Source organism: Phalacrocorax aristotelis, chromosome 5 (genome assembly GCF_949628215.1).
Source record: "Phalacrocorax aristotelis chromosome 5, bGulAri2.1, whole genome shotgun sequence".
Taxonomy (NCBI): Eukaryota; Metazoa; Chordata; class Aves; order Suliformes; family Phalacrocoracidae; genus Phalacrocorax; species Phalacrocorax aristotelis.
Genome location: NC_134280.1, coordinates 63,415,417 through 63,442,045, shown reverse-complemented (window position 1 = coordinate 63,442,045; position 26,629 = coordinate 63,415,417). Strand labels below are relative to the sequence as shown.

Sequence of the window (26,629 nt, the reverse complement as noted above, 5' to 3'; positions counted from 1 at the left end):
TCCCTTGCTCTTAGAGCAGACAGCTTCCCAAGCCAGCTAGGTGGTTACTCCAGAAACAAAATACCTCTGAAAGATCAGCTGATCTATGACCCAATACCTCTGCCACCCCACAGGTTTAAAATACAGCCTCCCACAACTTCCAGAGGACCACAGTCTGCAAATGTCAGGTTACTTCTGAGTCCCCGTTCAGCAACAAGTAATGTAGCACAACAGCCTCCAACAAGCTGGTGCTGACTACACATTGCCGCTCAGTCCTACGGATAATATGGGAGAATGCAAAAAACCTGATGTCAGTTATTACAGAAGTCTGCTGCCTGGTCTAGCACCGATAAAGATCAGCAGGGCAATAAGAATGAGGAGGAGTAAGAGGGAAATCAGGAGCCACATCCAACCGTAGCACTGTTCTACTAACTTTAAAGTAATTACACCCAGTGCCAAGTTTATCCCAGGTAGTAAAAACATGTTGTGACATGAACTTGACTGAATTTTGGAGAGAACAAGGAGTCCAGTTACATCTCTAACTCCCTTAATATTTACATAATTTAAGAAGCAGCATTTTGTCAATATTATCATGCAGGCTGAGACTTAGACCTCCCTCTTTTAGGCACAGTACTAACACCTAATCAGTGTCTGTAGTTAAAATATGGTGCCTATCTTTTGAAATTGAACTTCATTTCCTCCATCAGAACCAAAATTTAAGTATGCTTATTCAATTAAAGCACTCATTAGTGTCTGCAGCATCACAGTATTTCTATATGAATCCAGTTCAGAGCAGATGGATTAGCAACCCATTTAAAATAGCACCCATGAAACATTATAAACACGCTTGTGGGGTTTTTTGCTTCTTTGGGAAAATAAACAGATTAAGAGAGTGCTATTCAAAGCGTTGGTTTTCAATATCTCTGGTGTGCTCCACTGTCAGTGCATGGTGTATCGCTGCTTTATCACAGCAGCACACTGGTAGCTCAAGTAAGATGAAAAAGAATTTGCAGATCGTCTTACAACATTCTCTAAGTAGTATAAAAAGAGTAAGCAGGATATAAAAGGAGCAGTAAGGACATTACTGGCCAAAAACTTTCTGGACTTCTTTTTTCCTTAGCTCTGCTTAGATTGCTGGCTCTTAATTGCGGTACAAAACATAAGCACGCATTAATTCCTGACTGAGAAGCTCTGTGAGAGCACTGAGCCAACCAGCCAGCATTTAAATGCTTTTATAATGGCACCTCGCAATTCTCGGAAGTTTTTCTTATGTTTGCTACCATCTCAAAAGTCAGTGACTTCATGTGATCGTGTGATGATCTGACCCCTTGGACTTCAAGACTTTAGTAAAACCCTGACAAAAATCACAGTCTACTAACAAAAATGGTAATGAAGAAGAGGCTGACACACTTTCTTATCCTGATAAGCCATATTTATAAAAGGCAGATGCTCAGTTGTTGTAAAACCAACTGAAACATTTAAAACATGGTCCTACACATGTTGGACTAGATGATCCCTGAGGTCCCTTCCAACCTGAGATTCTGTGATTCTGTACGCTGCTTATCACATGTGTCTTAAAGAAAAGCAGTAAATAATACATAATACTGTCTTGTGGGGTACAGGATAGGGAAAAACTTGTGAGAATTTTCAAACGGTTTTAGTGTGGGCTTTAATGACTTTACATATGACAAAACTGAGTACTCCTGCCTCTGCTGAATGATCATCTCAGTGTCTTTTTGAGACCAGCAGAACTTAGTTTAGAACTCAGAATTAAAATGGGGATCAGTGAATTACATTTACAAGGCAAGCAAAATTTAACTAAATGAAAATTAAAACTACAGCTACTTAATGAAAAAAAAACCCCACAAATTATGCATTCATAGACTGGTGCTCACCTGTCATTAGTTTGAGTAAAGAACAATTATCTGAGAACATAATTTTATTCCATCACAAATTTGCTATAAGCCAATTAATATCTTTAAAACTACTGTTACATATTCTAAGTTTACAAGGACATTATCAAGGAGAATATATAACTACATATTCCTGAACTCTTGACTGCATACTTTAAAACCTTAAGGAAGCATGTCATTGTAGTAGAAAAATGTTCTGAAAGTTTTACTCAATCTCTGAAAAATCATACAAGATTGGAAACTGTTTGTCAGATAAATACTGTTCCTAAATAAAATGTCAAACTGTAACAGCTATGGAGTCAGATCTTTGATCTTCCCTAGCTTGAGTTTAACAAAAAATGTAATGAAGAAAACACCTGGAGCTCATAAGATCTGCTAAGCCTAAGCATCACTTTACACTTCTTCCAAAAAGGCTTTTTTAAATTCACGAGTTAGGGTGCGATTGCAGTATAGCTTATAGAATCATTAATTTTGCTTATTTTGAAAGTAAAATTCTCATGAAAAAAAAAATCACACACAGCTATTGTTTCACTTACCAAGGGGAGGTCCATGTGTCATTAGTATATCAATTCCCTCAGGAATAAGGTTCCACTTGTCTAGCAAAGACTGACCTCTGGGTAGGTTAAAGCCCCATCCATTAAACCACGGTGTCCTTTGGGGGAAAATAAGATGAACTGCATCAGTGTAAAATAAAAATATCTTCCCTTCTCCAATTTTTCAGAATTAAAACAATGTCTGTGCTTCAGAGATTACTTGCAGACAGCCTTTTTGAAGGGGATGCCTCTAAAAACAGACTGATTCAAATAAATACATACACTAACCTACACATTTGAATTTAGATTAATATCCTATGCTCCTTTTGTACTTCAAGAGTATTCAGCCCTGCGGGCATTTACTCGCTAGAGAGAAAGGGAAAAAAGTTAAAATTACACAGTCTAAATCTAAAGCTTTTTTTCCAAAGTTTGGGGATGTTCAAACCTAAGTCCTTCCTTATGTTACCTACCAAAACAAGCAGAAATCTCAAAAAGTTGTTTGGAGGCAAGAGTCAGTTTCTCACAGGTCAGGGCAGGGCAGCTAGCGGGTAGCAGCTCAACGGGAAGGCTGTATGATCCTGCAGTTACAAGCACCCTCTGTATACCACGGTATTTCACTAAACTCAAATTTGCTTCTTTTAGCACTTTTAATATCAGAACATTGTCACATAACTTGGCTTTGAACTCCTGAGCCTCCTAGATGTCCTGATCATACAACGTTTAGCCTCACAGTGACTTTTTCAATAGATCTTATAGTTTAAAAATAATTTAGTATTTCTTAAGGAAAACTGAGATCCTCAGACTCCGCCATCATAGCACAGCACTGTCTGAGGCATTGGTTTATCCATCAACCCAGGCACACAGTAATGAAAAGCAGATCTTCCAGGAGTACTTTTTCGAGGTATAACAGCCATATTGCATCATTTTGATGCAGGAATAGTATAATAAAGCCCTTCATTATCAGGTAGGTACACAGAGCAATCTTAAGAGATACTGTAATATTTACATCCGTTACTAACAGCTTTTTATACAGCTGTGAGCAACGTACTATTTTTAAGAGTTTTCATCCATGTATGTGTTTCCTACAGCTCACGCAACAGATTTAGACTGGGTTGCTTCATTTTCCTGGTAGGATACTCCTCTCCTAGCCCTAGTCATTTGGGGACATCTTTCTCAGAGTTCAAGCTACTCTTGCAGTCTTCTGTGTACCGCAGTTCTGAAAATAAAAAATAAGGACAGGGGGGGAAAACCCAACCACAAAACAACCTTAAAGAAATGCATCCCTGTTGAAAAGAGAGAGATCATTTAGAGTCCTACATAATTTCATTATGTAATCTGCCTCCTGCACCCTCTAAATTATGCCTTTTCAGCCTCAAATATGCATTTAAGTGGAAATTTTCTGCTGAGTTTACATCTCTAATTTTTTTTTTGTAATTAAAATATTTTGTTTTCCAGAGACAATAATTTGACCAATGAAGATTATACTCAGCTATACGTACAATCTGAATTCCCGACAAGCAGCAGGATGGGGAGACAGCAGGCGCTGCTAATGTAGGAACAGGAAGGTCACTGGTACCTTTAACAAATAATAGACATAGCCCATGCAGCCCTACTGAACTAACACTTATACTACACACACATAGGAACTTGTTCAACCTAGCAGACTTCCTGGATGCTGGATGAACGCTAACAAAAGATGGGGAAAATTAGATGTTAGCTAAACATTTTATGTGAGCTACGGGTTCCTAATGTGCACAACAATGAAACTTCACCTCTCACTGCTGGCTTACTCCGCACCCACTGAAGCACTTTTAAAAGTTCATACGCTGTGAAGTAAGGTCAACGTACCTCACAGGGGGTTTGTACGTAACTGAATTAAAACCGAAGCATGTGTCTTAGCTTCAACTAAATCACAAGTGTTTCTGCTTTTCTATAATTGACCTTTCTGAAACACATATCTAAATTTCCTTTCCTATAATGCTCCTAGGTTTTAGCATATCAAGATTAACGTAACCTTCAGGGCTGCAGCAGTTAGAAGTTAAAATATGGTTTGGCTAAACATTCAGCTGCTTAAAAAAACAAACACACAGCGCATAGGTTGAACTTTTCACTGTCAATTAATGATTCTTTCCCCACTTGCATTTCTCCTGCAGATAATACTGTAGTCATTACACCATAGTTAAACCTGAAATGTGAAACCACATCTGTGATCTCTCTGGAGCTCTTTGGAGACTACAGCCACAGAAAAACCTGGACTTGTCTGCAGGTTTTTTATTTTATTTTCTTCTGAAGCACTGGGGGAGGAGGAGGAGGGGAACCTGAGCTCCAATATATTCTTCATTCACCAGCCTCTGTAATTAGCTGTGACTAACAGGCACCACATGGGAATCCACTTGTAAGAAAATTTTGGAGAAACCTTCCCCATTATGCAGCGTGTGCACAAAAAAGACAGTCAAGTACTGCTTTAATATACTAAATATTTTCATACGAAATGAATAAATTGGGGAGAAGAGAGGGCATGACTGGAAAAACACCTGGATTACAGATTTAGGTTTCAGATGTTTAAAACATGACCCTGTACTGCCTATTGAATGAGAGCACTGTGCTCTGACAAGGCAAGCCGAGAGTCACCGGCCCCTGCCTCTCTGAGGCAGTTCAGGCCTTGCCAGAAAGCCAAGCAGAAGGAGGACATGTTCAGAACACCACCAGTAAGGAAAAATGGCTTTATGGCACAGATTCAGGTTTAGATGAGATCACAGGGAAGGTCATCCGATGTTTGCACTACGCTGTGTTGCAGTGCAGACAAAATGGAGTTGATGTACTGTGAATCCCGTGAGAGGACTGATGAATAGCTGTTTACCCCCAGCAAACCTTAAATGCATGCAGGAAACACAAAATAGGTAGGTAGCATCCTATCAAGGGATATCAGATAGGAATATTTCACTCCTATTAGTGCCCTGTTTTGCATACGTAAGGGTTAAACAGAGTTGCTCTCAACTTCTAAATAATTTAGAAGAAAAAAAACTATGCATGCAGTTATGTGCCTTCTGCAACATCTTCTCGAGCTCATTACTTCCTGGGAGAAACTATGTCACATCTAGGAAGAGGTGTCTATAATGAACTCTTGCTGCACCCATCTGTGGTAAGTTGCAATCAGGTGCAAATAATTAGTGAAGGCTACTTGGTCATTAGTAACTGTATTTAAGATCTGACATATTTTTCTTTCTTATACAGTTCTAAGTAAAAGATTTCAATTAGCTCCTAAAAACATTAATAGTATACTTCATTTTTAAGTAGCTGGCAAGAAAAGAAAGCAATCAGCTGTTGAATAATGCCACAAGGGAGTCGTAGATGTAAAAACCACAGGGATTAGTAATGAGAGATTACAAATGATTTTGTCATTTTATGTTTGACAGACCAGAACACTTCCTCATACATGATGCACACGGTGTGACACAGGTCCCACTTGCCCGGTGTGTCAGCCCACGTCCGGGAGAACCTAATTGAGCCTCTGCTTGTCAGAACCACGCTGCACTTCACAGCATCCTTCACGTGCCATCAAACAGTCATGATAATTCTTGATCCCCAGCTCACCTGACAGCTCAGCCCTCCCCTGACTGCAAAGCTTCCTTATCATTTAGGGAGAGCAGTTATGCTGGCACCAGATGTGACACAGGGAATATCCTCATGAAAGGCAGACACCTGGCCCATCGTTCCGTTCTTCATTTCTACACAGGAATCCCCACAGATCCCCCTCCACCTGGCATTTTGGAAGTTACATTTTCTATAATTAAAGGAATGCTTATGCAGTAGGCTGCATATTACCTTCACACCTTGTGCTGCAAGAGGCACGGACACCGCTTGACATAATACCAAGAAGGAGGGGATCCTAAGCTTCGTGACAAGACTCACCCTCCTTTTGGAGGTTCATTTCGAGAACCCCCGGCAAGACACACAAACCCATCTGCTTTTAAAGGCAGAGAGCTGCCCCTTCAGCAGATGACTGGATCACCCTTCTCCCAGGTAACTTTGTATGGTTTTACTATTTTACTATTACATTAAAAAAAAATACAAGCACAGTGACGGAGCATTATTTTATGACACAAAATCACAACCGCTCCCCTTTGTGCATTCACCTCAGAAGCAACACCGTCACACAGGGAAACAGCAGACACAAGGCCATGGCCAAGTTCACTCAGGTGATACAGGAATTTCAACTCCTAGAATTTTAACATTTTAAAGGATGGTATCTCCTACTACCTACTTTCATCTCTTCTCTGGCTCATTGATTTAATTACCTGATCCTCAGAGTTCAACAACTCAAAAGGTAAATGTACAATGAGACCTTCTAGATTCCACCCGTAAATCCATTTATTTCAACAGTTACTTCTAAACAGGATTAGAAAAAATTAATACATGAGATTAAAACCCATGAGGTAATTAATTTTTAAGGCTACACAGTCTTTTAGGAAAGCTTCAATTTTACCCTTAATCCAATGAGTAGAGTGCACAGGAGGCAAAAAACTCAGCCTGTTTCCTTCCACAGGACAACAGCCGAAGGGGTGTCTAAAAGGCATCGCTGCAGGAAGCACTGCTACACAGCTAGTAACGATAATGAAATGCTCCTTATTTTTGTCAGCATTCAAACTGCACACGCAGACCTAGCTCACGAGGGAGAGAGACAGTTCCATTAGCAGAACAAAAACGGTGGGCTGGACATCGATACGCACTCCTAGACTTGTTCAGTTACAGGACTCGCCTACAAACATATCCCCAAAGTACCTGTTACAGTCCTAGACGAAAGCTGCAGCAGTGCAGCGGAGCAGCAGAGAACAAACTGCAGAAGTGGTTAAAAAAAAAAAAAAAAGGAAAGGAAAAAAAAGGCCTTTGTGCACAGAAAAGAAAAGCCTTTCATTCCTCCTCCCTCCGCCCCAAACGCCACGCACAAATGTTTGCCAGGACAGAGCTGCACACACGTGCCCGTCTCCATTCAGTCAATGGACAGAGCGTGGCCACTGGGAATACACAAAACGGGACTGTAGCGTGGGGCAAGGGAGAAGGGCGCGGGAGAAGAGTGCGTGTAATCATGGAAACAAAAGGCTGAGCAGGGCAAGTGCACAATGTATCAGGGAAGCACATTTTACAAGATAAGAGCTTCTGTAAAGACTCTGAAACTTGCCTTCAGTGCTACAAAAGCTTTTTTTTGTTAAGCTCGTTCTTACAGTGAATATTCAGATGCTCTTTCATAATATAACAGCCACCAGGAAGTCTTAAAGTCTAAACAATTTCCTAAATGTGCTCGTTATATGTGATGTTGTGATATCAGTAAAAGGCACAGTCTGGTGGCTCGAGCTGTATTTCATTCCCACTAGCACTTACCTGCTGTGCCCTCAGTGTCCCATTTAGAAAGTGAGGACAGTAATACACAACCAAAAGAAGCATCACGGGGTCTGGTTCCTTGGGATTTTGCTTACCCTGCATCTTTAAACAGCTGAAGCTCTCATGAAAGTGGGTTACCAGTACTGTGATTACGTTAGCCATGTTACTGTATGTATCTCCTTATTACTGACCCGCACAGAAGTCAGCAAGTCTCTCAAACGTAGCTCTGCTATTTTTACGATGTTACAAAACCAGCTGCTGGTAATTTTTTTGGTAGGACTCCTCTCTCTTGCAACTCACATAACTACAACCTCTAAACACTTGCTGCTTGTCTAAATGACAAAGTATTTGAGAAACGCAACCCCCACACATCCAACCTGATTGGAGAGGAAGAGTCCACACAATGTCTCTTCTCTACGAAGCAGTCCTCCACAATGAAAAAGTTGCAGCAACCACCTCATCACCACAGGCTAGTGTGACCTGGTATACACCTTGTTCTCGGTTTCTACCTCAGGTTGTACAAACTGGTCAATGGAGATTTTAGCTTAGATGCCTGTCAGACAGAGACCCGTGGTTAGATTTCTAGTGGTAAGAGAGAAAAAGCTAGGACCTTAACTGCTGCCATTCAGCACGTTCCATGGATGTGCTGATCTGGGCCGGATTATTGCCTAAAACAGGGACAGATACAGGAGTAAGTGCAGCTTTAGCCATCCATATGGCTGGAAAACTACGTGAAGAGAATTCCCTTATGCATCTTGCAGTTCTTCCCACTCTCTGCGCATCTCTGCCTTTGCTGCTCCCAGGCTGCCCCAGCTTTTATTGACAGGTAACCAAGCTCTGGTCCCCAAATCTAAAGTCTGCTGCCCCTGTGGAGACATTTCAGTGCTTGGTTTCTCTGATGGCCCATACCAACCAAAGGCATCTTCTATCCTGTGTCTGGAATGATTAGTGCTGAGTTTTGGAGGAGGAACATAAGACATCCGCTCAGTTCACATGTTTTGTGTTAACAATACCAGCACACTACAGACCGTATTTAAGACCACATCTCACCTTCTCTGGAGAAGATGTATTTAGAATAAAAGAAAACAGAAGGAAGTTGTGTAAAGAAAAGCATAACAACATGCCAGGGTTTAAGAAACTTGAGGCCAGAGGAGAAGACAGGCAGGAGGTTAAAATGCCAGCGATGTCATGGAGGATCACAAGACACGGAGGACAACAGGACGCACAGCACAGGACTCCCTGAGGACAGGGAGAACAAATACACAACAAAGCAGAGGTGGGGATGACACCAGGAAGCCAGTGGATACTGGAAAGGAGAGGAAAGGAGTATATGAATTTTTAAAGTTTATGACTCAGACAACCTTTCCTTAAGTGTCTGAATTGCTCAAAGAGGAAATTTCCTCCAAATCTTCTGAGGTTTTCCAATCCCTAACTGTATTGCAATTATTTTATTTAGGGCTTTACTTAATGAGATCTGGGAGATATTTTAATATCCCCAAAATATGAAAATAATTCAAACTTGACTCAAGGGCTAATTTCATTCTACTTTTAAAAAGAACAGAATTACAAAGGCCTACTAACACAAGCAAGTATTAGACCTTGCATATTTCTGTGCTGCATATGGTTGAGGATGCCTTGAAGGATAGACCTGATTTAAGCTAGCATCAGCCTCAGCTGGGTCCATACAGTAAGTACACTGTGTTTCCCCGCACGGCAATGGGAGCACCGTGGCAGTACCTCAGGCCTACAAAGTACCATGCTGGCCTCATTTACAGAACCTCTTCTCGTTCTAGCATGGGCATATCCTCCCCTTCATTCCCATACCGCATCCTCTGCAGAGTACATGCACCTTTGGGATGCTGCAGGATTGAAAAGAGCTTGAACTCCTCAAATTGTTATGGCAGAATTTTGCGGTCTTTGTAGAAACATAGAGAATCATAGAATATCTGTCTGGAGGAAGGAGTTCTTGGCCTAAGACCTCACCACAACATAAACAGAATGTCCATTCTGAGAGACAGGCTTAGATGCTTGGTTTCTACTAGTAAACATGATCATAATATCCTAGTTGTATTACATCCTAAATTAATTTTCTACATGCCTCTTCTTAACCATGCAGGAAATGCGAATTGACAAAGCTTCCACCCCAGGTGGATCTGGAAGAGGGTTTTATTAGCAGCCCTGTTTCTGCAATGACAACACAAATTAAAGCAGAGCAAAAGCAAAAGGGAAGTAAAGACCTCTCCAACACACACATATTTGTGCATATTTCTTATTCACCTGGGGAGCATGTGTGCCTGTGACGCATAAGAAAGCAAAATCTGTACAGATGTAATCGCATCCCGTAGCTTCCGTTGAACAGTTTATATATTTCTAAAAGTAGCGTTTGGAAAATACTGATGATGGCTACCCTTCGAAAAGTAGCTTGCTTCTTCTATGAACTGTGAAACAAATGTTGCCACACAGAAGGTAGTATAACAAATAAAACACTCAAAAGTAGTTACGCCTGCCTGCCCTATTGGTAAATTTGGTTCTTGTTCCTAAGAAACAGCATCTAGAAACGTCATGTTTTTGAATGCTACTTAAAACAGAATTCTTCACCATCTCTGTAGTTCCTCTGAGAGGCTACACTGGTCAGAGGACAACATGATTGCTTATTCATTAATAAATGCCTAAGCCACAAACTAGAGGAATCCCAGATACATGTTTTTATGTAGTGTTTCGGCACCTTTACATAACTATGCATCTGCACCCATACTGCTCTTCATATATGTAACTTAATGACATCAACGTGAAAGGTGAGTCTTCCCCAAGATGATTAATTTTGGCTGGGGACTCCCTGAGAGCCGCCGAGCCAACGTACCCATTTGTTGCTGCCGAGAAAGGCCACAGCCCCTCGATACCGCTGTCATCAGTCCTTGTACTAGCTCCAGTTCTTGCAGGCCCTATCACTTTTAAGTCCTGACTAACAAATGAGGGAGAACGCTAGATGATGTCACTACTTCTAGAAGCCATGGAGCAAAACCCAGCCACAGATGATGGAGGAAAAGGCAATAATTGGGCTAACCTGAAAGAAAGTAACTTTTCTCAGTCTGTTGTTCTCTGAAGACAATCCTCTGTAAACAAGAGACTTGCCATTTTATACTTAGAGGAATACCTACTAGATACCACGTCTATGTTTTGAGCCACTTAGGAATGAAACCCAGTACTCAATCTCTCACAGTAAAACTGGTTAGTAGTACGCACCTAAAAAGGACTCCAAGTTATAAAGTAAGTGGGCTTACATCAGAGCCAAATTTAGCTCTTGTTTTTGCATTGCTTTAGAGCTTTCCATATAGCACACCTCCATGCTCTAGCACATGGAATCAAGAAGCAAAGATTTTGGTCTTTGTGCCTTTATGTTCGGGATACCTGGGTTGCCCTTGCTTTTCCTGATCTAATTACGAAGCTAACAAACCAGTCTGTTGTTTCTGAAAATTTAAGAAATGACGAAAAGAAAAAAAAAAAAAAAAAAAGGACTAAGCACAAACCTGCATCACAGGAATTCAAAGGCTTTCAAAAACTCTTTTCAAGTACAAGTAACAATGAATTCAGCCTCAGAACAGTCTAGATGGAGCGCTGTTCAGAGGTACTGTGTAGAACTAGATTGACTACATCAAGAACAAATTTGTCAGAATATATGCCTAAGTGACTTGCTTAAAGTGAATCAGATGGTAGACACAGAATGCCACCCTCCATGATTTTCACTATTAGTCTTTAACAGTAAGTCAATTATCTTTATCTACTCCAATGACTTAAATCAGTCACTGAGATTGCTTATTGCCAGATGGTGCTGTTTATCTATAAATACCATCACTATTTTTATTTATGTTTTGCTCAAAATGCTGCTTAACATTCTTCAAGAAGAAACTGAAACTTTCCAGAATACCTGGTAGGAAAACCAAACAAGTTGCACATGTATTAGGCTTCCATGTACACATACCCCATGATATTTAACTGTAGGAACTTGTAACATAATCTTCTGAAAATTTACAGAAAAGAATGGAAACAGTTAGTTATAATTAGGTCACAGGATGCTCCCAGCACTTCTTGTTTGTTTGAAGTCTGTGCTACCTTCCGTTTCAGCTTATTCTTGAAGCTGGATGTCAAGTCGCTTACCCTCGCTAACCAGATGAAAACAGCCAAAACAAAGAGTTTCCAGTGTCACAACACATGCTTATTTGGCATTCAAGTAAAGTTTAATATATCATGGCTTGACTTTTAGCAATAATACTGGTTTACTATTTAATTTTAAGTTTTAGGAAATGTCATTTATTGAAAAGATATGCAGATTTGCTGAATTTTCTTCATTTATTACAGCCTTTGCTTTGTGCATAAATTTAACATCTGGCCTACTCAAAATTTCACCTTTACTGAAAACTGTGATCCCACTTTGGAATCTGCAGGAAGGGAAAGTTAGCAATTCCTGTCCAATCTTCATCCAAAAACATTGCTACTTAATTTGTCAAATTCTGTCAACGAAGAAACTAAAAAAAAGTCATCTAGGGAAAGGGGTGATCACAGATCTCCAAATGCATATCACACCTCCTTCTCAGCTCAGGAAACCTCAGGAGACTTGTATTCAAACAAAGTTAACACGTAGAAAAATCCTATACCCAGTATTACATGCCTACAATGTGTGAGAGAGAGTGTGTGTGTATATATATATATACACACATATGTATAAAAATACATTTATCTCCAGTTGCTCTGCCTGTGGCAAAGAGTCCAACAAATAACTTGAAGAAATGGCACAATGCACTCCCCAACCAATGAAAACTCCAACTGCTGTAGCACTCAGGCATGACCCTAGTAATATAAGCTAACATTGTAAGGTTATTACCTGGAGGAGCTGTCTTATGTATGAGCCAATTTAGCAAATCAATTCAAGTAATACAGTTACATGATCAACAGATGAACACAAAGGAAAAGAAAAAGACACAAGACGCTGAGAAAAAAAACTACGAGAGTCATAAAAGAAGCAGAAGCTGCTTAAAAGACTGTAGAGAGCGTTTGGCGTCACAGAGGTAAAAGGAGAATTATTTTAATTGAAAAGGATCTGTTTAAGCATGGGTCACTCACTTTTGTTGGCTTCAAGATCATTAAACAAGGAACTCGGATTACATGCAGGTCAATTTACACAACATTTAATTTTAGGCTCACCCACCTTCATGTTGTCCCTTCAAAGAGGTTTGTGGGAGATGCAGATTACCACAGACTGAATGAGAGTTAATTTGACTCTTCTGGTAAAAAAAAACCTAACATGAAAACTTTAATTAGAAACCAATGTAGCAGAATTTTTACCTCAGTATCAGTGACTCCACCTGATCAACAAAATGCTATTCATGTTCTTTCCAGTTCTCACCTTGGTGGATTTTGACCTGCACACCTCTCCAAGGCAACACATGCAACACCTAATTCCCCTCAAGAGACTGTTGACGGAACCTAATCAAGTGCAAGCAAGCAGCAGGGAAAAAAAAAAAAAGGTAAATAAGTTGTCTTTCTTATCAACCACCAGTCAAAACTCCAGGTTTTATGGAAAGCTGAGTTGCCTCATAGTTGAATTGCAGTGTAGGTCCAAAACATCTGTGTAGCTGCCTGACCAAACTGCTTCTCCTGGAACTGCAAAGCATCAGCCCCAGTCAGGGGCACAGTCCAGCAAGCAACGTGCTGGCAAGATCAGATGGTTCTGGTGCTGCAAATGCTGTGCTATAGGTTCACAATTACATATTCATCCCTTGGGATCATATACATTTATATTTTAAAAAAATACACTTGCAAAGACAAGTTGTGAGCTCATATTCCAAGTTCTCACCTGAAGTAAATTTTTTACTGATGAGTTACAAGCCTGTGAACTAGTGGTTTATAATAGAAAGGCAGACTGACATTTAGAGTGGCACTAGAATAATGGCTTTATATTAGTATTTTATGGGAGGCTGAATAACCACAGAGTTAACATACCGTATTTTCTGGCAATAAAAAAATCTGTTGAAAACAAAAGGTCATTTTATTTGATAATGTAAACGAATTAGATTTGTATTGTATGGTCAAGAGAGTAAAGGAAAGATTAATTTTTATAGGAGAAGCCAATATATCAGGATGGCTAGGATTGGTTTGGTTTTAATTCTTTAACCATGTTGTAAAGCCTGCGGTTCATAACCCGCAGCCATATATTGCTGTACCCTGTAGGTTTTAATACAAGCCCCGGACTTCAGTCTGATCTGATAAAAATCTGAAACTTGCAGTAGGCCATTATGTGGGCAAACTATTCATTTTATATTCACCTCCTTGTCGTGTCAGTGCAGAGGTCATCTAAAGAGGGGGCCTAATTAATCAAGCTGTCAGAGCCAATGAGGAGGAGCATGTTAATAGGACTTTTATTTCACCCAGGAAAGCAGTGGTCTGACAGAAACCAGAAAATATGGCCTTGATGTTGCTGTTTATTAGCAATGCTGAGATCAGTGGTAATAGGTGCCAAGCAGCCTACGTTTGATAAAGCACTGAATGTCAAGAACCTGTACCAACTAGAAATTAGACTGACAAGAGGGAAGAATCTCAGCATATTGATAGCTACCAGAGAGCAGGTATGGTTTGGATGTGATCACAAAACCAGAGCCTGCACAGGATGCATTCTTGTTTCTTCAAAAGTAAAGGGGAAAAAAACAAACAAAAAAACACCCCCCCACCCCCCCAAAAAAAACCCAACCAAAAAACCAAAACGAAACCAACCCCCTACCCCCAAATACCAAAACCCACCAGCCATTTTCCTGCACTGAAAGGTGAGGCTGTGCAATACTTAACTCCATTTGGCATATATAGGCAAACACAGCGTCACTAGCACAGAAAAGCCATGAGTTTGGTACTACAGTGCTGAAAAAGGATTGCCTTGATGGGATCCCGTGGTGGCATAAGGCCAGCACACCAGCATGGCCCTACATCTCCGTTATCCCTTGAGAGAACTGGCAGGATTGTGAATGGTCTAAGACTAGTTTAACAGCTGACACTAACTGATCCAGATCAATGCAGATGCTGCACCAGATGAAGGAAGCACGGCACAGGTAGCAGTTAGGTCTGTGCACCTCTTGACTGTGTTCGATTGGGCACTCAACGAGTAACACCCTGGCCCCACAAAACACAATGATAATGCTAAAATAAGTGCGGTGAAGATTTAATTTCTTACCCAAAGCCTTTCCACAAAATAGATGTTCTTAACACAAAGTGCATGCCCATAGTAAAGAAGAAAACAAGCATATCTAAAAGGGACTGAGTGGGAGATACAAGAGATGCTCACAGTTTTTGAAGGGCACTGGACTCATTTTAGCAGCAGCCACGGCATTTGCTGTGTGGGTGATATATGTAAAATTTTAAATTAATTATTTTAGTAATGCACCCCTACATGATTTCTCAGTCTGCAATGTATTTTATACTTCAGGCCATGGTAGGCTTTATAATTAACTACTTTCTGAAGCCATTTTAATTAATTTTTTTTCCCCAACACCATTATTTCCAAATGAATAGAGAGCTAACATTAAATAGCCTTCTAAATAGAGAGCTGCAGGAATCTACTCTTGTAGGATAAAGCACTCAGAATCACCCCCCTAGCAATGCGCCCGGAAAGGTTTAAGCAGAGAATGTAGCAGCTGAAAGGAAACGTGCTGCCAAAGGGGAACGTTGGACACTGATGGGGCATGCAGGTCCCTGGCTAAGTCGAAATCGTTCTCGGTGGAAGAGGAAAGCTGCTGTGCTTATGGCTGCTGCCATGGATCCAAATATCCTCATCCTGAATGATTTTTTTTTTCTTCCCTGAGAATACTCCATTGTCTGGATCTTCCTCTTAAAGGCAGCGATACTAAAATTGGAATCAAATGATGCAGAACTGGGTTCTGTGCCTCTCACTTGGGTGAGTCAGGCTGCCAGGCAGCCGCGCTCCATCCCAGGGCTCGCAGCAGGCTGTCGGAAAGGCAAGAGCCCAGGGTACTCCTTCCTTCTACGCTGTGGACAGCTGTCCCTTGCGAGCCGACTAGCACAATTTGATATACAAAAACTAGAGAGACTTGCAGTGAGGTGTTTATCTGTCACCCATCTTGACCGGAGGTTAGAACACTCAGCACTGAAGTGTACAACATTATCAATATTTGGCAGCAAAACCACTTGGAAAACCTCCTGCCTCTCTCCCGAGCCTTCCCTGCTCCTCCATGCCACAGGCACCGCTCCCTTCTGGTAGTACTGGTGAGACTGAGATGGGGTCACTGACTTCACCAGTGTTTAAAAAAAAAAACACCTGGAAGAGCTTTTCAGTTATTTGGTTTTACAGGATTACAATCTTCAACAGCACAAACAAGGGACTGGAGAGTGGCAGCACTAGGCTGAGGACTGGTTATCCAGGGCAGGGACTGCTTCCCTGATGGCAAACTCACTTAAAGCTTTACCATCAAACGACAGCTTTACAGAAAACAACGCACCCCCCTACTGTAAAAGAAATGAAGAATAATTAAGACACTCTTTCCTTCCTAATCTTCTGCTGTTGACAATGTCCTTTTGAATAGTTAAAATTACATTTATTTCCCCTTACAGTTTCATACTTTCTAATTTAAGCAACATAAGGCACGTCCCCTATATGTCACAGAAAAGATGTCAGATTGAAAATAAATGTAGAAAGCTAAAATGTGGTCCAAATGACTACCTTTTGGAGCTTTAGATGGCTGTTTTCACAGCTACAAGAAAAATAAACGTTGGTGGGTAAAATCTTAATGGTTATGAGCCTCATTTTCACATTGCTCAGTGGCAGCAGTGGTAAAAACATGTATTAATGTCAGTTCACCATTAGCATATGAAGTGGCACAAAAATTTGGAAATATGTTAAGTATCTTTTTAAAAAGTAACGAAGAGGATTTTTCTGCCATTGGCAATATATTACTTAGCCATTAACATAGTATATTATTAGTGTTAGGATTTTATTACCTAGATTATACTATTATGGGGGGGGGGAGGTTTGAATTTTTTATAACGTCACACCTTCATTTACTATCACTGTGCAGTCAGAGTATGACCTTCCTCAAAGGCTTTGTGAAAGTGTAGTCTTTAAATTGCTTGCCTAACTTCATGGACGTATTGCTCTTATTTTGAAACAAAATAAAACTGCATGTTAATCCCAATGACATTGCTATAGGAACCTTATTTACAGTATGATAAAAAAGCAGTCCTTTCTTAGAACCTCATTAAATCTAAGCCTCATTTAACTACTAGGACATTTTTACAATGGGTTTACTGACATACTATGATAAATGTCTGTATAACATTCTTCAACAATAGCCCCGACTACAGCCATAACCACAATGTGTATAAATACCGCATCAGTTTTAACAATGTGTTGTGTCCTGAATAGTAGGAAGTGAAGTAACACTAAACACATTTTTACTAACCCCCACATCTCCAGACCTGCGTTTGCTCTAGTTTTTTTGATTGGTTTCTGTTTTGGATTGGGGGCTGCTTTGTTTTGTCTTCTCAGGGAAAAGAAACATTCCCCTTAAAATGATGAGAATTAAGATGCTAAACTTTTAAATATTACAGGATCCCTTTGAAATTTTGACCTAGGCAGAAAGGTTTCCTGAAATTTGATTCTTTAGAGATAAAAGGGTTGGCAGCAGGATGAAAGCAGCCCTACCCTTTTTTCCATGTCAGAGAAATGAATGGAACGGCTTATGAATACATGTAACTCACCCATTCAGGAGCCACACTGGTGCCTATTTGTCCTGAAATATCAGTGTTAAGTTACTGTGCAAAGCAAAATAACTGTTAGCCAGCAAGAACTCAATCCACAAGAACAACGAGGGACAGAACAAGTTTTTTTAGAGACTTAACAGACTTCAAACTTCAAGGTAATCCAAGGAATTAAAAAGATATTTCTGTGGGAATAATGCTTTCAAAACACCTTTATAAACGGCGAGCCATTGCAACTTACTCTTGCAAGGAACCGAGATCAGGAGTACCAGAATTGTACGACAAACTAAAACTGAACAGGCTCAACTGCCTTCCTGTTCATGGCTGGCCTCTGATTTAATTTCACATCAAATGATATCGCAAAGCTGGACATGGTAAACCTACAGTATTTTCACTGGAGACTAGGGTCTGACATTCTGTCTAAATGAAATTTCCCAGTTGTCCCAAGCACTTTTTATCTTATTTCCATGCTAGCAGTTTGAAATGTCACTATGTATTGCCACAATGACAGATAAGCAAAGGCACAAGAAAGCAACAGAGCTGGTTTCTCCAACGAACCATGCCTGGCAAGCATGAAAATTTACTTTTGCCCCTGGCTCCTGGTCCACTCCCAGGTATTGTTGCTAACAGAGGTAAGCTCGTCAGTGTGACTTCATGCAGGCTGAAATACAGAGCAGTGGTTAAGAAAACTTGGTATGTATGTACGTACATAAATACGTACTTAAAAAGCACCACTAAGGGTCACATCTTGGAAATATTTCTTTTACTTTACTACCACAAGTTATCTCACTAAGGTTAATGAGAGACTGACAGCAACAAACCCCCTGTAATACAGAAGATTGAGCCATGTGGCCATAATACATATTTTATATGTATTAATAGAGCAAGGCTTGGATGGTATCAATTAAAAAAGAAAAAAGACGACATCCTTCAGAAAACTTTCGCACACAAGATGACGCCTCCTGCTCACTGGGATTTCAGAACCTGCAGACTTCCTTTCAGTGACAGTGTGGAGAAGACCATGGTAATATTTATCATTACTCTAGCTGATGTGAGTGTTTCTATTAACTACAATGAATTGTTCTAAGGATCAAACTCTGAACTTAAGTTTCTTTTTTCTAAATCTCTTGCTGTAATGAAATAACAATCTTCTGCCTTTAAAAGGCAACTTCTTTATATAGCCTTGCTCATGTCATAGAGCTGGTAACCACTAAAAGAAAAATAGGTGGGCTTATATTATCAATTAACACCTAAAGATTGCTTACTCACTCTCTCTTCCATTTGAGTAAGTGCTCACTCTGAATAACGCTCCTGTGTACCTCGCCTCAATGAGACAGGAAGACTTGCCACTCATGGCAATGACTTTCTGAGCAATGCTAAAAAAGGAGCAGGGAGCATTTGTATGCCGCAACCTCCATCTAGGAACATCCAGCGCCCGTAGCAGTGTGTGTGAAATGCTGGTCTCAATGAAGTCAATATTCAAAATTTCACCCATGATTTATTTTTCAATAAGTCATCTCTCACTGTTCTGCTCTTTGATATTGCCCTGCTTCTGAAAGCACAGAGATATGAAAAGGTGCATTTCTATTAGCAACATCCACTTTAAAACTTCACATTCTACCCTCTTTATAAGGCCCTGCTGCCATCCATTCTCTGATACAAGCTGTTATTCAGTCTTCACTAGCCTTTATCCTCAGAAGAAATCATTTTGACTATCACAATACCTTCTGTGTAACAAAAAACAGAGGTCACCATGGTCTCTCTTATAAGCATTAGGAAACAAACTTTTGAGTAGTAGAGGTAGGGTAAAAATAGGGTTCTGCACCACGTTTTGGCTAGATTCCCCTGAAGATGTAAACCTATACAACTATTTTCTTTAGCAGTACACAACTGTGGCCCCAAATGATGAGAATCTTCCATGACTTAGATGATAGGAGTGAGATATACTCTATTTTGGGGATATATTTTCAGAGCTCAATAGGGGAAGCAGCTGAAAACTTACTCTTCCAGCAATGCAGGTTACCTGCCCCCAGGAGACCCATAGCTCAGGCCATTTCCTTAGCTTACCATTCCTTTACTACAGCTAGAAGATAGAAGGGGGAAGGGAAGCAGAAGACCGTGGGCAGTGACTTCAGTTAATTCAATACTGAAGTGGCTAAAAAACTTCCTCAGAAAGTCCTCCTCATTCAGGGGACACAAATTAAATACTGTTTAAAAAAAGAATAATCAAACAAAAAACCCTAGAGGAATAGCCTCACCATCCCCTACAGGGAAGGCCAGTAAGTCTATGCATGCGTGTGCACACACACACGTAATATATTCCATATATTTTTTTTTCCTATATATTGGTATCTGAACGAGATATGCTACAGTACATGCTACGCCATTACAATAAAGTAAAAAAGTGCACAGAAAATGAGCATGATTTTGCATGTTAGATTGACATACTTGCATATCAAAACACATGAGTCCTTATCAAACTTTGTTCATCAAATGTTAGAGCAGTTCAACTTCTGCCTGTAAACAAGACTTTTTAAAAGGGAGGGCAGTATTTACCTTTGTTTCAATGTTTAATTGCTTAACTGCAACTTGTATTCAGATAGATGAATTAGCAAAGCATGCATAATACAAGCAATTGCTGGCTGTCATAAGCAGTTTTCCACAATGCTTAACATTTTTCAGTGTCTCAATCACTGTCACGATATCCTTACTGAAGTCTACCCCTGCTGTAGCTTTATTTCTTACAATGCATTGGGAACAAATATGACCTGTTATTATTAGGTACAGTGAATGCATGTCTATTAATACTAGAGTCCTTGTCAGCTAAATTTAGCCATTCAAAAGTCAAATGTTTGGTACAAGCTAGTTTGCTGGGCTCCTTTATAGACAATGGAGAGGGCCAAGCCTTTGCAAAGTGTAATTCAACTTGTCCACAGGCTGATGTTTAAAGCAGCTGGGATGGATTGCAGGTGCTGCTTTAACAAAAAAAAAAGTTGCTTAGGAACACTTGCTTAGCTTTAACTCTCAGCTTTTAAATAATAATAACAATTACAATAATAGCAATAAAAAATAATAATACTTTAAAAAACCAAACCTCCAAACCTAAAACCAACAAAAAATAATTACTGCACCTTAAGGAACATGATGCATTATATAAAATAAAGCTTCCACAAAAGAACTGTGAGAAAGGTGTTTGTTCACATGAGCATGCATGTATATACACAGCATATAAAATCTGACACCTAAAAAATATATATGCCAACTTCTGGCAATATTGAAAACCCTTCAGCATGTTTCTTCTCTGGAAGTGCAATGCTTATAAGGCGGTAACTGTGATACTGCTTTTAAGCTATTTTAGTAAGGGCCCTTGACAAGCTTCACATAAAATATTCAGCTTTGATGCTTTCAAGTCCACCCAATTTAACTTAAGAAGCTCTACGTTTTCAGCCCACATTATAAATAGGGTTATTATAAAGGTGGTGTGTGGATTAGATGCTTTCCCTTATCCTTCCCATCTGCCTTTCTAAAGTGTAATAGTATTGGACTGCATCACAATTTAAATTTTAAAAAATTTAAAATTAAAACAAATTTCTTTTTAGAATTAAAATTATTTAGTGACACTTTTAATAGCTTTAAAGAAATTTGCAAGAATTTAACATACTGTTTCAAACAGTTATGTTTACATCTCCAAAAGTAGCAGTACAGCTGAAAAGCAGTTGGAATTATAAGGGTCCTCTATTTAGTCCTCTAGTATGAAACTATACTGGTCATGCCTTCTATTGGGAAGGCTTTTTGTCTTCTGAACTAACTTTTAAAATGAAATCCTGCATTTACAGAACTGAGGAGCCAATGCTACTGATTTCAGAGGGAGCTGGCTTTCATCCCTAATCTTTTATTTTCATCTGCATAACGAACTGATACCTGCTGAGTGTAAGGAAGTTCTTAAAATAATACGCTGAAATGTTGGAATACATCTACACTGTGGAAAACACAGAACCCCCATAACTTTTCAGACTACAGCTGCAATGAAGGACTCTCTGCAGCCACAAGGCAAAAGCCATTTTCAAATTTTTACAGGCCTGGAGACTTAAATATGTTTTTCTAAGTTATTAAGATGTCAAAGCTGGCATCAAGATGGAGATATGGTTGAGCCTGTATGCTGTATGTCATAATGTAAATCCTTAATCAGGCGGAATTCCAAGTACAGTATTTAAATTTTCCTCATCTGTTTTCTAAGAACTTTGGGATCAAGCAAATAATTTAAAGCCTACTGAGATCAGTGGAAAAAACCCCACTGGCTTCAATAAGCTTTGGGTCAGACTCAGAGGACCACAGTCAGAAAGTTATCTAGGACCTAAAAATGCATCTATTGAGTTTTCCAATAAACCGATACAGCCTTTCTGCAGATGCTGAAGATGCTTTTATGACCGAGTGCTTTCAACATGGATTTTTCAGATTCTCAGTTAAACTACACCAGTTTTGCCAGCTCAGCATCAAAACTTCTAGTTATCTTAGATTTCCTCTCAACTTTTCTACGTTCCTATCCTGAACTATAGTTATCAGACATTTTCTTTGTTCTTTGTAAATCTGGTGCCTCTTTTTCACTCTCCACTCCTTCCCCCCCCCATTTGGTACACTTGGGATTTTATCTTTTTACAATAAACCTTAGTGATAAAATAGAGACTAATGACATTTTTAACTTCTACTCGTGTTATGCAAAGATATTTTAACTCCTGTTGAACTCAAGCTATAGGAAAGGGTGACTTCAAACTGGACTTGATCCATTATATGGTCACTGAGATATTTGCTATAAATATTTCAGATGGTAATTCTATTCTTCCCAAAGAGAAAATGACTTAATTATCAGGGCCTTTTGCTCACACCATTCATGGAAACAGATATACTTTTTTAGCATATTTAAAGATACTGAATTATGAAAACCAGTTCACATAGGGTAACTATCGGAGATAATTATTTGATAGTTCATTATGATTACTACAGTAGATTTATTTATAATAAGTGCCGTGTTTTAGAACATGGTGCCATAATCAGACACTACCTCATAGCCAAAAAAGCCTTATTTGGCACTAGCAGATTGGAAATCTCTGAAACCTGCTAGTCCAATCCTGCTAAAATCCAGACACTTCTCTTTGCTCTCTCAATATTGCATGGCCACTGCAATCAATTTCCTTGTCCAAAGCCACCCAGGTCAGTCTGCTGTTTTACAAGAGCTATGTATGCACATAGGCAAATATGATTTGCCATTTTCTGTGTTTTATAATCTACCATTTACCCTTTAAGCTTATGTTTACCAAAGCCTCTATAAAATATCTTATTTTAGCTGGAAAGTATCAGGCATACAATGCGAGGTTTATACAGTAATTTCTGCTTGACTGCAAAACATACCAAAACAGAGTGAGTCCCTATCTGTCTTGAGGGGGTACAATGGTCCCCCGTCTTCTCACCCCAGATTTGACAGTGATTCACAGGGACTGAAATGTCATCTCCCACTGAAATGAGAAGTTTGCCCATTGATTTAAACTGTATCAAGATTTAATTCCCGGTGACTAGCAGCAAGATATTTACTGCAGACTTATTGTAAAACATATTTCATTAATGATACTGATACTAAAATGTTGGAAATGCATGAAGGTGGAATCAGAAGGACTGGACCAAATGTTCACTGTAGTCAATGGAAAGATGAAGTGAGCTCTTGATCATACCTTGCTTATAAAGCACCACCCTCTTTAGAGCTAGCAAAATTTTACACAAAGGATTAGAGGCATGTTATTGATTTGTCTATATAAAATCCCCATAGAATCAAAATGTAGAAGAGTAGATACAAATGGTGAAAACACAGTGAGGAAGCAGGAAGAGAAGAAAGACCGTGTTTCCACAAACACGCACAGTTTCTGACATGCATTCAGGGGAGCCGCTTGCAGCAAATGAAATTTTTCACACCCAAATTTGCAGGATGGACTCCTCTGCTTACTTTCAGCAGCGTCACTGCATATTTGAGAAATCAAGCATAGAAACCACAGTCTGTAAGCTTCCTTGCTTCAACAGTAGCTTTCCAATCCTGAACGGTTACACGTGCCGTGTATCTGACCGGGAGCCACAGAGCAGCAGCATGAGATGGATTTTCTGCTCAGAGCCTGGGGAGCTCCCCGTGCTGCTCGGCTACCTTGAGGGCGGCTGTTTTAAAGAATCACCACGCTAATGAAAAAACCTAGTTTCTGGAACAGAATATGAGCACAAGTGGTTCCTATACCTTCACCAAGTTTGCCCTTGTCAGGTTTTGCTGGAGTAAAATGACTTCACCTAAAATATTACCTTCAGAGTGGCATGAGGAAAGTCCAATATAATTGGAAGTAGAAGTATTACATGAAAGCTGTGATATGAAAGTCACAACCCCCTCTGCCCCCACTATTTATTCCAACTAGAATGACCTCCTTTGCTCACACTGATCTTTACCTCCTTGTGATTTAAAGAGGGGAAAAAAAAGTCAGAGCAACTTTTGAATTAACTTTCGTAGCATGCCTCCAGAAACAATTAATATTTCTTGAACGGCTAGTTAAGAACAGCAACAAAAGAAAAACCTATATTATTGTAACTGCAGAGTTTCTCATTGAACTACAGCTTATTCCTCAAACAATAAGATTTTATTGCTCTTGTTGTAAGGCCAGCTGCTACGAAATTATAATTATCTAAGATTTTTAATGCACAATTCAGCATGACGCTTCTGTATGAAAGGGCAGTGCTTTCCAGAGGTAGGCTGAAAACCACAAGGAACTTCCTTTACAGAAACGAAAAAGGCAAACAAGGAAATCTGCGAGACACCCCTGGGAAAGGCCTACCTGCCGTGCTTGCTTGCTCTCAGCCCTGATGGACTGAATCCAGCAGGCTTTGTGAAGAGCACTACAGCTTTCCAGAACTTGCAGCTGTACCCAAGTTCACCAAGTTCATCTCAGTTTGCGTTAGGTGTGTTCCAGAAAGCATCACACAACCCCAGAAGTACAGAAATACTGAAGTTTAGCTTACTACGTATGCAGTTTTAGTTTGCAATAAGCGGGATTGCTTTTTATTAGTTGTTCCTAGTTTTCACTATTCACGATGGAAGAATGCTGATGTTTTCACTCTTTTGTCGCTTGTGAAAGTCATTCAGTCTCCAAAAATATTTCTGACTTTACTGATTGGTTGCTTTCTTGTGCAATTTATTTTAAATAAGTTTCCATGAGAAAGGATATTTTGGAATACACAATTAGAATAATTATCAACTAAAATTAAAATAAAAACATGGTGGAATGCCATTCAAAATCTTCAGCACATTGTTAGCATAAACTCCTCATATTGTGTAACTGAACATAAACCCAAGTTTCATAAGCAGCTGCAACCCCTAGCACATTAAGGGGAAGGAAGAAAAAAAAAAGTACTAAGTAGAAAAGTAGCTTGACGCGTGGCTTCTCTGGTCTCTTCAGCAAGTTTATAACAGACTTGCAGCAGAAATTATTAAGATTCACAACAACAAACGGTGGTGGTGGTGAGAAAAACTTGTATTTCTGATTTAATTGACATGCATTTTTATTTTGGGTTTTTACATAATGAATTCCAGTTTATATTAAGTACATTACTACTGTCTTGGACAGCTGATTATTATTAGCATTTACCATCAATCTATAACTACCCACATGAAGTCTACACTTACAATAATGTATTAAAATCATTAATATCCTAAAAAGTAAGCAGTGTGTAATTGCTCCTAAAGTTAAAAGTCAAGCCACTGAACACTCAGAAGTCCCCAAATAAGCTCTGAGAATCACAGTTTACTGAAAACTTTTTTTTTTAACAGGATTAGTCTCTGCTTTTGGAGAACATAATATATATTTTTATTTTAGCTCATACAAGTAGTTCATATTAATGTTTAATTAAAATGAAAAAAAACCACCTAAAATAAAATAGACTTAGAATCATAAAAGCAAAGGTGCTACCTGCAACATAGGACTAAAACCTAAGAATGAAAGACTAAGTCCATTATCTCTCCAATCTTGAAAGACTAGCTTGACCAGGAACAATAGGTCAGTTTAAAAACTGAGACAAAGGTAATACTTAGTCTTAGAAGATAAAATTTGCTGTAATGAACCTACTTTGCCTTTATTTAGAAGTTCTAAGGTAGTTTTATTCTGGTAAACCATTCACTGAGTTCAATCATAAATTAATTCTACTTTGCATCCAAAGACAGCCTCAATTAATGACAGAAGAGTTTAAAAAGCATAATTCATCACTTCATAACCAGAAAATTTTGAAGTACGTCTGCCAAAAATGTGAAGTGTAAAAATGTAAAATAAAATGTAATTACTCTAATGTATATTAAGCTATGCTGTTATTTAAATAAGAGTAAGTGGCATACCGTCCAAAGTTAACAAGAATGAAACATTGCCAATCAGCGACAATCAGCTTTCTTCAAATAAATAATCACTCATAGATTTTTTTAAGAAGTACAAAAGCGAAAACAAGAGCAAAGCCAATTACAAAAATCACTTAGACTTAAACTAGCCCACCCTGGAAAAGATGAAACACTCTCTTTTCCAAATGGGTAACTCGGCAAACATGGTAACACTTATTTTCCGTCTGCTCCTGAGGTCTTCCCATAAGTAACCCTGTCTAGCTAATCTTTCTGCAGCTCCTTTACAGTGCCATCCAATGCTCCACTTCCCACAGCATGCCCTCGCTCTGCACCTTGCCCCTGTTTATCTACCTTATCAGCTCAGGAAGAAATTTCTGCAAAACTCTTCCTCTGGTCACTGATATCTCTGGGAACCAAACCCATTAAGATATTTCTGACCCCTACTCATGCTATTTTAACTGTCTGAGGTACAGGAAGGAACTGATAAAAATAGGATTACAATGCCCTTACAGATGAACTAGCAGGAGGCTTGATTGTGATTGATGCCTGAATAAATATACAATAACAGGCCCTACATTTCAACACTGCTTTTGATAGAAGGTAAGAAGACGTGTCTGTTTTCACCGCCTGGACTGCAGGGACTCTCTTCTCAAATACCTGGGAAG

At 39.4% G+C, this 26,629-nt stretch overlaps 1 protein-coding gene across 1 annotated transcript in view; it reads right to left on the bottom strand.

The window, feature by feature from the left end:
• Nucleotides 1-26,629, bottom strand: part of MPPED2 (metallophosphoesterase domain containing 2) — a 103,112-nt gene that overhangs the window by 5,038 nt on the left and 71,445 nt on the right. The window contains 1 exon segment of the mRNA XM_075094924.1: nt 2,429-2,544. Within this exon segment, the coding sequence (XP_074951025.1) occupies nt 2,429-2,544 (116 nt within the window).